Source organism: Hirundo rustica, chromosome 9, assembly GCF_015227805.2.
Source record: "Hirundo rustica isolate bHirRus1 chromosome 9, bHirRus1.pri.v3, whole genome shotgun sequence".
NCBI lineage: Eukaryota > Metazoa > Chordata > Aves > Passeriformes > Hirundinidae > Hirundo > Hirundo rustica.
Genome location: NC_053458.1, coordinates 27382293 through 27397539, shown reverse-complemented (window position 1 = coordinate 27397539; position 15247 = coordinate 27382293). Strand labels below are relative to the sequence as shown.

Here is a 15247-nt window from a genome sequence, read left to right as displayed (position 1 = left end):
CCAGGCTGATCCTGTCTGCCTTCAGGCATTGCAGCAAAGCGGTGGAAAAGGTGGTGGAGGTGCAAGTCGCCCTTGCAGTGCTGCACTGTCGGGCACCTGGCACCAGTGTGGAGTATCAAGTGCAGGCTTCAGTCAGTGGCACTTGTGCCAAAATCCAGCATCAGCTCCTCTTTCGTTCCCATCCACTGCTGGACTTCACCCCTCCATGAGCAGCCCAGAGGCTACACTTGATCTGGGAGAAAGAGCTCAGCAGTGGGTTTGAGAAGAGCAATGCTGATGTCTGCTAACATTCCATGCCAGAGGCCAGAGATGCCCATGCCATGGAGTAAGGACCTGACACAAAGGCAGTGCTGGCTGCTGGCCAGTATGACAGATGATGTCTAGGCACTACAGCCTGCCCAGCAACTTTCTCTGGCCTCAGCTATCCTCAAACTGAGCTGTCTCGGCTTCAGGTTTATCTTTGCCTGAAGTTTTTTTATGGGTATGCCTTCTGAATTCCCCCAGCTGGTGGTAACTTGTATGAAACTGTGACAGCGCCGATGCCGTGGTCCTGTTACCCAGGGCCTGAACTCTGCTGCAGAGCCCGAATTTCATCTGCTCCCAAGCTCCCTGTGCTGGAAGGCAGAAGTGCAAACAGCTTCAACCAGAACAATGTAGCATTGCCCGGGTGAAGAATGTGATTTACTTGCATATGTGTGGCATGTGAGTGCCGGGGCCAGAGGGCACCACTTGAGTCCTCTCCTTTATCTTTCCTTTTTTCGCCCCCCCTGCCCTTTCTATTAGAGATGCCTGAGCCACTTGCTCGAACTTTTGTTTGGGGGTGAGGAGAAGAATGTGTGGGTTGACAAGAGGAGGTGGGAGCGAGATCTTCGGGAGCCGGGAGTCTGAAACTGAAAAAGACAACAATGTAGGAAAGCCTTGTAGACAAGTTTAAAATTAGATTGACCCTATGCTTTCATATTGCTGGAATTTAATTCCTCTGGCCCTGAAGCTTTTGGTCTGACTCGAAGCAAGGGTTCCCAGGCTGTGGTCGGTGGAGGCTGTTTGGGGCTCTCATGTGGCCATGGGTCTGTATCAGGGACAAATGTGCCTCCTGTCCACCTCCTTGTATTTATGAAAGGCTGGAGAAATTCAGTCTTGAGAAGCCAGGGAGACCTCATACATTTCTGCTGTCTTTTTCTATATCAGTGTGTGGCTCGTGTCTGGAGCCTGTTCCCCCTCAAACTGGGATACTGCTGTGTGTAAAAGCTGACTGGAGGTTTTCCTTTTTCAGGCATGACTGTAACTGTTTCTCTTCTGTTCCTGTTTGCAGGTTGTGCAGCTTGACATTAAAGAAACTGGTAGTCTTAAAGGAGTTGGATAAGGAGCTTATTTCTGGGGTCATTGCTGTCAAAATGCAGGTAATTGCTGCTCAGTTCTAAGAATTGTGTTGTTTGACTAAAAATACTGGCCAGTGCCCAAACTGAGTTTTGCCTCCACGTAAGGTTCCGTTGCATCCACAGACTTCTTCCAAGTCCATCAGCGTGTTCTGGATCTGTGTAGATTCTTTTCTGACCCTTCTCCCACGTTCCTACCCCATTTCACTGTTGTGAGCGAAGAATATTGTTCACTGATGGCTCATCATGAGCTTATCCGCACGTATAAATGCTCTTCACGGATCACGTGTCACCTTTTCTTCCTGAGCTGGCACTAAATCCAAGCCTGCTTCTCTATTTAACAGTCTGGGCCTGAACATCTTGGTGACTGTGTCCTGCTTTGGGGGAGTCTGGGCCTTCCTCTGCTGGTGGGCAGCTCTGCTATCGACTCTGTGGCCAAGCTTGTCAGTGGATTTGTAGGGTGCCTGTACAGGCTTAATTGCTTTTCCTAAAATACAGTTGTCATCCTAGGTAAATAACCCACTTTACAGCAGATGTTTGTGCCATTTAATTAGGTGCCTCCATGTAGGTCACACTGCCTGGAGGCAGGCTGGGAAGGAAGGGGACTCGGTTCCGTGCGTCACAGCATCGGTTCGGCTCACGTGCTCCCATCACTGCAAACGCTGAAGGGCTTAACGAGGAAAAGCGTAGCAGAAGCAGAACATTAACTGTGCTGAAAAGCTGCTGCTTTTCAGATGAAGAGCTAGGCAAACCCCTGCAGAGAGCTGGTTGTGTCAAAGCACACAAAGTCTGGTTTGGAAGGCGTAATCAGGAAGGGAAAACACGTAGCTGAGGATTTAATTGGTATCTCTCATCTCTGAGTCCTCCAGCTGGGGTAAAAATGTGTCCCTGTAAGTTGGAAGGGGTTCCCTGCCTTTCTGCACCCACAGCAGAGAGCAGAAAGGCAGGGAATTGCTTCACACACCTGGATTTGTGGGAAGCTCAGAAGAAGCACTGCTGTGGGTTTCCAGGCTGTCAGATACTGCTTGTCAAGGCCGAAAGCTTTCCATGTGTTTGTACTCCTTGATGATGAATGCATCACTGTAAGCACCTGAGGCTTGTCAGCCAATGATCTATGCCCAGAGAGTGCCAGACTTGGGCTGAAGGATTCAGAAGCTTTTATTAGAGCAAAACCTTCTTTTCCTGTCCAGATTACTGCTGCTTACGCTTTCTATAGGTGAAAGCTTGCCCCAGACCCACAAATCCAAAGGGAATTTTAACACGTGGGAGTTTCACATCCCGTTTGGTGTGTGAGTTGTGATCTGCCTTGCTGCAGTGTTCAGACACTGGAACCTGAGCAGTCCTCTCCACACCAGGCCCTGCTATTAAAAATCCCTTTAGAGCTTGCAGGTTATGAGGATGCTGATGCTGACAAGCTTTTTCAGGGATGCCTTATTTCCCAGCAGTCAGGTTTCTGACACTGTTGTTTGAGGCTGGTGGTACTGGATCATCAAATACGTGATCTCTGTTAAATGACTGCCTTTGTGTGGGGAATTGCACGTGAGTTGTCAGATGCCGGAGCACTTCCAGAGGAAATGACTGAATTCAGACCTAATGAGAGCATCTTACCTGCATTACCCATGTCTCCTTGCAGCCTCCAGAGCAGAGATGTTCAAAGAGCTGTCAGCTGTATTCCCCGAGCCGTTGCTCTGTTTATCTGCTGCGGTCTTTTAAAAGCAACTATATTTGGTCTTTCATTAGATTTTGGTTGCGTAACCAGCAAAGCAAGATTGCTGCTATTGGGGGCTTTGCACAAATGGAGCAGCTGCTGCCGTTGCCAGCGGCCAGGCTGGCTTGTGCTTCACTTGCACGTGTGCTGCTTGTCCTGGGGGCAGCCCTTGGGTGCCTGGCTGGGCTCTGTTGTCAGATCTGCTGGAGCTCAGGTACCTCAGCGTTTCCAGAGAGGAGCTGGTGCTGTGCAGAGCTGAGGCACCGCTCCAGATGCACGGCCTTTGCTCTGGCTGCCTGAGCCATGCATTTGGGGAGGAGGGGATGTAAACGAGGCTCTGCTGCTGTCTCATCTCCTGATGGTCTTAGAGGCTGATAGGGGTGGACTGCGTTTCTCCTTGATGTAGCTTCTAGGTGTTTACCCCCACTCAGTCTGTCTCTGATTTCCCAGATGCTGCTTTTTCTAGAGCTACAGTTCTGTGCTTCTGGGAGATCAGCCCATCTGGACAAAGCCAGATCTGCAGTCTCAGCAGAACATTGAGCCAGAGACCTCCTGAAACTTGCCACTGTGTTTGAACAATGCAGAAGGGTTTGCTAGGCAGCAGTCTGTCATGTTTTCCTGCTAGTTTTCCTTCAAAGGTTCCCTGAAATGAAGTGCTCACAGAGTAAATAGCCTGGTAACTCTGTTAGCATAAGGCAGCCCACACACAGGGTTGGTTTGGAGTTGCCCTGTGATACATTAAATCTCCAGACTCCGCTGAGATGCTTAGTGATTCTTTTTTTTCTTTAATATCCCCAGCTACTGGCAATTGTTTAAACAGGTTAAAGTCCCCATTTTCCCCAGAGAGGGGTGTGTGCACAAAAAAGAAAAGCCCAGTCTGTCACGGCTAACGCCGGAGATTTAAGCATCATGCTGCAGCCTCCGGACCCAGGAGACGAGGAGCCTCGTACCTATTGGCTGAAGTGAAAATAGGAGACTTCAGCTCCAGGGGTGGGGGTTGACTCACGGCTTTTCAATGCTGGGGCTTGGCAGAACAAAAGCTGCATTGTTGCAGTTAGGGACAGTAAATATGCCCAAATCTTTATTAGTCAAATATCTCCCTTTCATCTCATTAATATTTCACAGAAGTACAAGGTCAGACCCATCCATTGGCTTCTCAGCGGTAGTCCCTGAGGACGTTTCCTGGTGTGCAGTGAATGGGGCTGGGATGGGACGCCAGCGGTGGGAATTCACCCGGTGCTGGACTTTGTTTCCGTGCAGGGCTCCAAGCGCATCCTGCGGTCTCACGAGATCGTGTTGCCCCCGAGTGGACACGTGGAGACGGAGCTTGCGCTGACCTTCTCTCTGCAGGTAGGCTGGGACCTGGCTGCTTGCTGGGCTTCCTTCGCACAGCTTCTCCCTCGTGGTCCTTTGCGGTGCCGCGTGGTGGCTCTGAGTGAAGATCCTGGTGAGCAGCAGCAGCGCGGCTTGTGTGGATCGCCTCTCAGCGCTCGGGGTCTGCGGCAGCCTGCCGGCTCACAGCGCTCCTGCCGCGGTGCACCGCGGAACGTGAAGGCTTTGCAGGCTGTCCTCCTCCAGTCAGAGCTGTGGCAGGAGCTGAAGCAGAGCGAGTTGGCTCCTTTTTTGCCTTTTGTTGCCTTCTTGATGAACAGGCAGTGGAGGATGGCAGCCTTGGGGGGTTGTGGAGTGTCAGGCTGACAGAAGGCAGTAGTTGGAATGAATCAGGTCAGCCTCTGATTTGGAGTTGCTGGGGGAGGCACCATTTGGGGAAGCAGGAGCAGTGTGCTTATAGTTACTCCTGGCTCTAGAGTCACAGGAATAGCTGTGAGTTGGAACAACTGCATTTTTTGGTTCTTCTTTCCTTTAAAGCCTGCTGCCCTGGTGCTATCTCCTCAGCAGGGAAATAAGGCAAATAAGGGCTGGCTTGCTGAAAGTGAGAGAGGGGATCCTGCACACACAGAGCAGAGCCAGGCAGACCTCAGGAACATTTATATCTGGACTATCTTTGTTTTGTGACTGTTGGTTAGATCTTGACGTCAGGGCTTTGATCTGGTGAGGAGAAAGGCTCAGGTGTGAGGGTGGTTGTTACTCAGACCTGTGCAGAGCTAAAGCAGGTAAGGTTTCATTGCAGACAGATGACAACCCTGCAGCTGCCCAAGCAGATGGCTGGGTTAACTGCAGCATTGCATCCCCTCTTTTGTGAACAGGGAGAACCAAGCTGCATGCCAGGAATACGGCTAGATACACCTGGATCCTGTGGCTGCAGCTTTCCCGTGGTTGGGAGCAAAGCTGTAAGACAAGCCAGGTCTCCCTCTGCCAGTCCTGTGTCAGCAAGGAGCAAGTCTGCAGATCTTTTTGGAATTAATTTGGATTATGGTGTTTTATGGGGTTTTTTTGGGGGCTCAGAGCAATGCTGCAGCAGGATACAGAGCACTGCCTTTAACTCTGCTTCCCCTGACGGGACTGGGAACTGAGCCAAAACAGGGGAGAGCAGTGCCTGTGACACTGAGCCTTCAGCAGAGGTGAGTGAGCTTAAAGCAGAGATGTGCTGCTGGTCTCTGACTGCAGGAAGAGTTGGTGGTCCTGGGTGCAGTAAGACCTGGGAAGCGTTCTTCAAACAGCACAGCTGGATTTTTATGGCAACTTTTACTGCTGCTTAATTGGACAATGGCTGAAAGCTACTTCTAGCTAGCAATTGTAGCTTAATTCAGCTACAATGTGAATTAGTGCCTGGCATGTATTTGAGAGTGGTGATGAGCCACAAAGTAAAAGCATGTGGGTGTCACAAGCAAGGTTTTGTTGTCTCGCAGCAGTCAGTATCTCCATGTTGCACGGTCAGCTCCTGGCATTGTGCTACCTGCCTGGATTTGCAGCCCCTTGTACCTTCAGTCACTGCCTGCTCAGGTCCTTCTCCTGGGTGACATTCTCGTCCTTAGCAGGGAGTGTTCCCGGGTCAGGGCTGAGCCAGGGGTGTTCTGCTGGCTGGCACAACGGGGAGCAGCCCCTCGTGTCTGGTCTCTGCTCAGACTGAAGGGAGGAGTTTCCTGCTGCTCTGTTACACAGCTGAGTGAGACTGGAGTTAATGGTGTGTCCAGTCCTGCTTCCCTTCCTAGCTAGGGCTAAACCAGCAGCAACCCTTCTGGCAGGTGAGCTGCCGTGACCCTTCCGCTGGAATGTCTGCTCCTCCTGACTGGCACTTCTGTGGGTTTCACAGAATCAAGGGGAATTCCCCAGATATTCCAAGCACAACATCACAGCTCTCTGGCATTAATTAAGAGCTCTGTGCTTAAGTTCTGTCTTTAATCTAATAAACCTTTCCAGATGGGAGAGATTACATCACTGGGGCTTCAGGAAAAGTCTTGCCCTGACTTTCACTGTTCTGGTGTGTGTGTTTTCTCACCCCTCAGAGGTGCCTTGTGGTGTTTGGTGCTCCCTCTAAAAGCTTTCAAATGTTTTGAGCCTAACTTTTCTTCTCCAGTCTCTGTCATGGACTGACAGTCACTGAAAAGTTTATGTTGAAGCAGTTCTGTAGGGTTGATAAGTCTCAACTCTGGGTGGTGTTAAAAAAGCTGGACTGTGCTATGCAAATAGCTTGTCTTTTCTTCTGAAGGGCCTTGCTTTTAGTGGAGGAGCTGAGTGGCCTGAGTCTCTCTGTTCCTTTCTTTTACCACCTGAATTCTTTTACCATGAATGCTCATCAGAGGTGGCCAGGCAGTACACCTGAGAAAAACAGAAACTTGTACATGCATGGACTTGATTTGTTCAGTTTAATCCCAGGAAAATGGACACATTCAAATTGAGCTGGCCTGGGACCAAGGGTGACTTGGGACTTTGGTTCTAAGTTTGTTTTTAAGCACCCTTGGTGTGGCTCAAATGCTTCCCTGCTGCCCTTCCAACATGTAGAAGGGCCCCAGAAGCAAGGAAATTGTAAATTTGAATGTGAAAGGTGCCTCTGGCTTTTTGAGCCCCTCCTGCCTGTTCCATCCATCTTTAGGGATGTTGCATATCTGTAGAGTGTCACAGGCTCTGTGTGTTTTGAGGCTGTCTTTTAGTTGCACACACTGTTGTTCCTCCCTTCTGCAATGCCTCCACCTCAGGCAATGAGCAGTAGATCTCACCCTTGCAGAGCAATCAGCTAATTAGTATTCTTCTTGTTTGGGTGGCCACTGCTCCCAGCTCCCTGCAGAGCAGTCAGGCTTGCTCTGGACTGCAAATTAATATCTCAGGGTTTCTGGTGTTGTTTGCCATTTGATTTTATCAAGTGTTTTGATGGGCAGGAAGTTAGTTTTCATAATTTCCCAAGGAAAAAAAAGAAAGTAGTCCTACCCTGCAAGAGAATCATCCTTCACTTGGGAATGTCTTTTTTGAGATTCCCAGCAATTAGGCTCTCCTGTCTGCTGGTTCTTTAGTACTATTTATGTTGTCTATTTGGAGCATGAGTCCCAGTCTCCTGTCTTCTTGGGATGAGAAGTGGTCATTCTTTAATGACCACCAAAGTGGCTGCTTTATCTTTCCTTGAAGACTTTTCTTCCTTTGCACAGCTTCTCCTCATGGTTATGGTTAGCCTTGCTCATTCTCTAATAGTCTCTGCTTAGCTTCACAGCTTTCTCTTCCTGAGGACTTTCTGGAGGAGGTGTATAAACAAATGTATTTTCTTGTATGGAGTATGTCTTGGGAGGATTTATGTCTTTGCAACATAACCTGGCAGTAGGACAGGTTTTTTTTTTCCTTGACTTAATTACTTCAAATACGAGCAGTTGAGAAGTGTCCTTGTGCTGGGGGGAAGGCAGTGTCCTGCCAAGAGTGTGGGGCTCTGTGGCTGTCCCTGCCACTGCCCACTGTGCAGGGCAGCCCAAGCCCTCGGGCTCCAGTTCTGGGCATCCTCTGTTTAGCTGTTGGGGAATATCTCCTGGAGGCTGCTCATCTCCCTGGGACCGGCCCTTCCCAAACTGAGCAGCCGCTCTGTGTGCCTGGATTGTGTTTTTGGGGCGCCTGCCTGAGCTGTTTGGGCAGAGCTGAGCTCTTCTGTGGGATAATGAAGAACTGCTCAGAGTGTGAGTGGGTTGTGGGCACTTAGGAAAGCCCTGGGGTTGTTCCTTAGGGATGGAGCTTTTCCATGAAGCTTGTGAGAAACTGCCAAGGAAAAAAAATGAACTTTTCCCCTGTGTTTTCCCACCTCAGTACCCTCACTTCTTGAAGAGAGAAGGCAACAAGCTTCAGATCATGCTGCAGCGGCGAAAGCGGTACAAGAACCGAACCATTTTAGGTTACAAGACCCTGGCTGTGGGATGCATCAACATGGCTGAGGTGAGCTGCTCTTCACATGGTCTGTCCTTCTCTCCAGACCCACTGTTGTCACTTTCCTCATTGAGAAGTAGCTGGTAGGATTTCAAATAGCTGTCTTAATAGCTGTAATCAATATTCAGAGGGCAATATTTTAACCAGATTTTATTACTGTGTAATAATATTGAGTGTTTTCTGCCTCATATCTTAATAGTTAAAGCTTTCACAAGGATAGCTTATGACCTTTTGAGGGTTTTGTTATTGTTTTAGTGGCTTTATTAGAGTCAGGGGGGCCAGATCAAAAGTGCAGAACGAGACAGAGTCATTTGGGCAAGCCTTCCAACCCTAAGAAGTGGTAAAATTAAAGCAAGATTTGCTGTGCTTCTCAGTGCCACAGTATGAGAGTCCAAGATTAAGTAATTTCTCTCATTTTGCTTGAAAAACCCTTGGCCATTGTTATTTCATGGCTGTTGGTAATTTAGGTGGAGCTCTATTCATGAGAAGTAAATGGTAAAATTAATGCTGGAGTCAAGTATGGATAAATTATTCACAAAAGCTTTCTGAATGGCATAGCTCCATGCTTTGTTATTTCCTGCCCTGTTTAATCTCTGCTGTTTCAGTGTCTGAGTGTTTAGAAATGGGCTTAGCAGTAGCAAGTTCAGTTCAACACCGATATTTTTTCATCAGACTGTATTCTGTCAACAAATGACTTCTATCCAAAATAAGCTAGTGTTGTGCTGCGGTGAGTTATTGCCATATGAAAGAATTCACTCTAAAGGCTGCTTCTCTTGTGTGAGTGCAGCTTCCCTCAGTCCTGCAGTGAGTGGTGAGCTCCTTATTTGAGCTGGCCAAATGTGTGGTGTTGCAGCTAACGTTTTTCCCGTACTGTTTGATTTGTTGGACAGCTAGAAAATAAATAATGCTGTGAGGCAGAAAGCATGTGGGCCCATTAATTAGAGTCATCGGTGAACTTCTAAGTGTTGGGCATTTGCTGCTGCTACATGTGGTTTTTCTTATGTCTGTAATGTTTGTAATGTCAGCTGACTGGGGTTAGAAGGTCAAAAATGTTCAAAGGTTCACCATGTTAGGAAATAGTTGCTCTCCAGCTCATCTGGAATATTTATGAAATTGAAGTCTTCAGGAAAACTGATTTTACAAGCCACCCCCCTCCCCTTTGGAGTTTATAGGATGATGACCCCTAAACTCCACTGACTCATTTCTTAAAAAACATGTAAAAACTTCTCTTAGCTGTTGAAACAAAGCAGTGAATTGGAGTTGAGAGTGAGCAGTTTCAGGGCAGGGGGACATATGTTCCTCATCAGCTGGGGTCTGCGAAGGTCCCTGTGAGGAGCTGACAGAGCAGCCTGGTGTGTGTTGGAGAGCTGATGTGCAGGTGAGGGGATGTGCTCGCTCACTCTGGTGGGGCAAGAGGAGAACACGAGATTCTGGGGAGAAACCTCTGAGCTATGAGTGGCAAAGGAAGGAGAAACATGCACCGAGATGCCCCTCTGCCTGCGCCACTGGCTTGTTTTTCATGACATTCTGCTTCATTGTCCCAGGGTGGTGGCCAGTTCCTCTGAGATTCATCTGTCAGCTCTCTAGAGCAAGGATATTTTGCTTTAGGAAGCACTCTACATCTGTATCTCGCCAAGAATTTTTGCTTTTACCGGCTCTTTTGTTGGGTTCTAAGACAAAATTAAGTTCCTTAATTAGATGTTCAGAAGGTGGGTAACTTGATAATTCAAATCGGTACTGTGCTGGGGAAGCAAATACACAGTGATGAGGTAGACAAGTACTCTGCTTCAAGGATGAGCTAATCAGCTGTTAAGCTCAGAATGTTTTTTGTTTCCTTCCGTCACTTTCATTAGCAGTCAGATAAAATCTCAACCAGCCTTGTGTATTGGCTGAAGTGGCTCCCGTGGTTAGAAGGTCTTGGAAGTGTAGAGTAACTCCATTAGCATAAATAACTCTTGTAGTATGCAAATGATACAAGTTTAAATGCATTTAAATGCAGATTTGTACTGCTCGATTTCTGTCTCAGGTGATGCAGCACCCTACAGAAGGTGGTCAGGTTCTGAGCCTTTTCAGCAACATCAAAGAGGCTCCATTGAAGGTGGCAGAAATCTGGATCTTCTCCTTGTCAAGTCAGCCAATCGACCATGAAGACAGCACTATGCAGGCCAGCCAGAAAATCAAGTCTACAGGTGAGAGTCCAACCACATTCTCTGAGTACCAGTGTCCTCCTGAACCTAGCTGGAGTTAAACCCCACCTAGGTTTGGATGCTTCCTGGGACAAATGAGGACTGGCTTGCACAAGTTGCTGTGTCTGAAAGTGATCAGTGCAAAGAAAACCCACTTTTGCAAAGTGTTGCTGGATAAGCAGCAGGGAGTGTGACAGGAGTGGGGGATTGAATTGTCAGAGCTTCTCCTGCATGCCACACCACACCTGGGCCATCCAAGGGTTGGCTGTGTCCTCACCAGTGCTCCCCCAGCATTACTGGTGGGTGTTTTGGGTGCCTGTAGCTTCTCACCTGGCTATCAGTGTCGTGTTCAGGAGATTCACATTTAAGCTACTCTTCCATCTTCTTTTTCCTTCGAGTATTTTACATTTAATTTCATTAACTTTAGATGAGACCTGCAGACTTGCAGTGTGTTTCGCTGGGGGTGGTTGCCTGGCTTAATGAGTGTAAATCCATGATGCTGTATGGGGAAGTCACTGGATTCAGACTTGTGGTGATGTTTTTATGTGGTAGCAGCCCTTTGCTGCAAGAGTGACCTGCTGAAGGTAGTGCATGTAGGTGTCTGGGGCTGGGCAGCTCACCTGAAGGGTCAGTTCCGTGAAGGTTTTAGACTCTGTTGTGTTTTACTTGCCCCTTTAAGTCAGTTCTGCCCACGTTAGGGGGAAAAGTAATTTCCCTTGTGGAGGAACCTCTTTGCTTGCTGCTGTCTACCAGGTGGTTGGTTCTTTCCAGGGTAAAAGGAGGAGGAGCCTTATCTGTGTCCTGGTCCTTCCTTCTTACTGGGTGTGTTTCTCCTCATTCCTTTCCTCCAGACAGTTCCCATCTCACTGGTTCTGGCACAGATAGATGCCTGCTAGTTTATCTTCTACTTGTGTGCCTCTTTTCTTGATTTGTGACTTAGCTGGCCTTTTCTGCTCCTGAGATGAGACCATGCCCTCACCTTGAAGCAGTTTCACAGGATCTCTCCCCTCTTTCCTTCCCTTTCAGACAACTATTCCGAGGAAGAGTACGAGAGCTTCTCTTCTGAGCAGGAGGCCAGTGATGATGCCGTGCAGGGCCAGGTACTGTTCAGGGCATGGCTTCTCCCAGTGAGGGCTCAGTGGAGCATGTGCACTCCCAGCTCCTGCTTGAAACTAAAAGCCTATTTCTGTATCTGAACCACGCCAGTGCGAGACTGTTACCAACTGTTCAGCTGCAGTGGAGAAGGCCTGCACAGTAACCCGCTTCTTCTGTCATGCTGTGATTTATCTGTTCACGTGTTTGGACTTGAGCTCCGTGAAAAAACATTGGCATCCTTGTGCTTCTCTGCTTCATGCTCAGGGCATCATTTGATTGCTTCTCTAGTGCTCCTTGGATTCAAAGAGCCCGGCTGGATCCCCAGCTGTAATTAAAGAGCCATGGGGGTCCGAGGCAGCCTTTAGCCTTAAATACCTTTTGCACAATAGAGAGAGAATCCCCTGACTAGATGTGAGATGCTTTTGAGTTTGGGTCTTACTTGCCTTCGGACTCTGGCATCACCTGTCTTTCACCTGTCAGAGGGTACTGAGGGAGGGACCCACCAAAATGTGGGGCTGTGACTGTGCTTGTTCCTCGAACGTAGAACTAGGGCTGTCTTGCCTCTCCAAGCCGTTGTTCCTGTCCCTGCAGACCTGTCTCACTTCCTTTTCCCTCTGCCATCCTAACTGCAATGAAGGCAAATGCTGGATGCCTGGAAGACAGAGCAGCAGGTTCATCTTCATAGGAGAAACGTTTTTAGCACTTAAAACGCTCATTGTGTCGCAGAATCACAAAGGTAACTCGGGAATCCTCTTTCCGTTCAGGATTTGGATGATGATGAGTACGAGATGGGGAAGCCCAAGAAGCAGCGGAGATCGATAGTAAGAACGACGTCCATAACCAGGGTCGGTGGAAATCAGTTTTACTAACACTGACGGGGTTTGGCCAGGATGGGCAGTGCATGTGGCTTGTGGGAGATGAGACACGCTGGCCCAGCACGGAGCTTGGGGGCACGGTCACAGCATGTGAAGAGCTAGATCAAGCAGCCACTTCAGGCAGTGGGACCGTCCCAGGTGTGTGCATGTCTCTGTTGTCCTTTGGCTGCAAGGTTAAGGAGCTCCAAAAGTCATGCAAGTGTATGAAATTCCACCCCCATGAAGAAGCCAGTGCAGGATTCATGCTCATGTAAGTCCTAAAAGTAGCTCTAAGTGAGGGAAAGCTCTCCTATTTGTGCTCTGCGTGGGAGAGGCCAGCGGGAAGTTCTCAAAATTGAGTGGCTTAGTCAGGGGTTGGAGCTTGGTGGATGAACTTCAGGTGGTGCACGTGGTACAGAGGCAAAAGAAGTAGCTGAATATTATATATATATAAGCTTTAGAAAGATGCATGCTTTAGAAAGATGTGGCTGTCCACCCTCCCACACAAGCATGAGTGTGCCTGCAAAGCTGCACTTGTGTGGAGCAGGGACTTGTGCTTCACCACACCATGGTCTACAGCTGTGTCTGAAAGCCATGTTTTGATAGGGTCTGAAATAAACCCTGTTTTGACCTGAATATGTCACTGTAAAGATCCCTCCTATGAGACCAGAAGTGTGCTGGTTCAAATCCCTGGTGTCTGTATGGTTTTGGAGCATCAGTGACCAGTCAGGACAAAATTCACCATTTGCCTATTAGGCAAGGAACTCACAGAAGGGGTGCCTTTCTGTCCCTGAGCTCTGAACTGGTGCTGAATCTCCAGCTGGTGCAAAACTGGGTTTGGTGATGCCAGTTAAGTTAGCATCAGCCCAGCTCCAAAGGAGATTTCCTCTCTGTGAAACCATCTAGGCCAGCAAGCAGCTCTTGCTGTGTCACCTTAGCTGCTGCATGCTGAGTGTCCCCCCTCCATGGGCTGCTGAGCTGGTCCCAGGTGTTGTCGTGGGTGGTTTGGTGTGACACCCTGAGCCAGAGGAGAGCTTTCTTTCTTGTGAGAGCATCTCAGTCCCAGGGATGCACTGGGGACAGAAACAGGGCTGTCTTGGGAGAGTGTGGTGGTTTTATTTCACCTAAGCTTCAGCTGTCTAGGAGGTAGCTGCAGGGCAGGAGTTCAGAGATAAAGGGTGCAGTTTGGGGTCTGCGTGAAGTGTCTGAGGCCAGAGTTGGGAGGAGGCAGTTGGACTTGCAAGAGCTCAGGAGGGTCAGCAAAATGAGCGACTTTCTTCACCTCAGAGTGGCCTGGTGCTAGCCATTTCCTTCTCCCTTTCCTCCTGATGCAAGGATGCCACCTCAAATGCTCTGTACCAGCACTTAGACCCGTGCCCTTCTTGTCTTCTTGAGAATGTGCACCTGAGGTTTGTCAGTGACAGGCAGAGAAGGGCTGGGCAGCTCCTGGCAAGCCTTCAGTTCTGGCCTTGGTTCCTGCTGTGTCCAGGATGTGGGAGTATGGCTGCAGAAATATTTGTGTGATGGGGCAAGTGCTGAGGATAAGTGCCACAGCTTTTCACCAGTGCTGCTAGTGAAATAAATGAACCCGCCATGCAAATTCTCACAAAAGAACCCCCATTCTTTGGTGGTAAAAATCACATTTGATCATGAGGTCAGTGGGTAGTTGTCTATGTTGGCTCACCCTTGTTAAGAATCAGAAAAGTTGACTGTCAGGTGTTTTCCAGGAATATATCAAAACGGCGCAGGGAGGTGATCTGGCAGATAGAAATTGTAACCCATGGTGTGTCAAACCAAAAGTGGAGTGCCATCTTTCAGATTTGTAGTGCTCATTGCAGTGGGACCTACCAGTTGGTGGTAATGAAATTATCATAGGTGTGGAAAAGCTGATTTTAGTGCAACAACAGCAGAGAGGTGGTCTGTGGTGCCAGGTGTTGTTTGACTTTGAACAGCAGAGTAGCACCAGTGTCATATGTGCCTGGCTTCCTGCAGGCTGGGAGAAAACACTTAATGCTTTACTTACCTAACAGTGTCTTTAACTTGCAGCAGCAAAACTTCAAACAGAAGGTTGTGGCATTGCTGAAGAGGTTTAAAGTGTCTGATGAGGTGAGTAATTCCTTCTGTAAACCTTCCTGCCTTGTGTGCTCCCTCTGCTTGGTGCATCTTGCTTTAGTCTTCAGGAACACTCCCCCGTTTCCTCTTGTTCCCTTCTTCTTGTTTTCAAGTCCACAGTGGATGTGACCTTTCCTTACACCCTGGCCTTGCAGGGAGGCTTGAGGGCCAACTTCTAAATGTCAGCAAACATTTTCTAGATGGAGTTTTATCAAAAGCGGATTTTGGCAGCCGTGTGCGTACCCATTAGTTTTGCAGAGCGCTTTGAAATTATCTTTGACCCGTTCAAAGGCAAATAGTCCAAATGGTGTGTATTGCTTGTGAAGTTAAAGCCCAGCCTGTTTGATCATCTTGCTAGAACAGCCAGGCAAGGCACGAAAAACTTGGATGGGGAGCTCAATCCACAAGAGTCAGCTGCTTGGTCAGAGCTGAAAAGGATGAAACAGACCCAAAGCCCAGGAAACCTGTGTAACATTAAGTATCTAATACAAAACCAGTGAGCATCCCCTTTGGCTGTGTGGCTGCGTGCTGATTCTGTGGCTTGTGGGAAAGAGTGAGTAACTCCTCGTGCTCCCTTACTCTCCCAAGCAGTCCTGTTCCCTTTGCTGCTCTTCCCAA

The 15247-nt window shown here is 48.6% G+C and overlaps 1 protein-coding gene across 15 annotated transcripts in view; it reads left to right on the top strand.

Moving 5' to 3' along the window:
- The window catches only part of PACS2 (phosphofurin acidic cluster sorting protein 2), a 72640-nt gene that overhangs the window by 25894 nt on the left and 31499 nt on the right, over nucleotides 1–15247 (top strand). For 10 of the 15 annotated variants that reach the window (XM_040072363.2, XM_040072357.2, XM_040072362.2 and 7 more), the window contains exons 2-8: nucleotides 1313–1400; nucleotides 4345–4434; nucleotides 8266–8391; nucleotides 10409–10571; nucleotides 11595–11668; nucleotides 12428–12508; nucleotides 14564–14623. In XM_040072363.2, coding sequence (XP_039928297.1) covers nucleotides 1313–1400; nucleotides 4345–4434; nucleotides 8266–8391; nucleotides 10409–10571; nucleotides 11595–11668; nucleotides 12428–12508; nucleotides 14564–14623 — 682 coding nt within the window. Of the gene's footprint in view, nucleotides 1–4; nucleotides 703–1312; nucleotides 1401–4344; nucleotides 4435–8265; nucleotides 8392–10408; nucleotides 10572–11594; nucleotides 11669–12427; nucleotides 12509–14563; nucleotides 14624–15247 lie in introns of all 15 variants that reach the window. The other 5 variants (XM_040072371.2, XM_040072359.2, XM_040072358.2 and 2 more) reach the window with 3 other exon arrangements.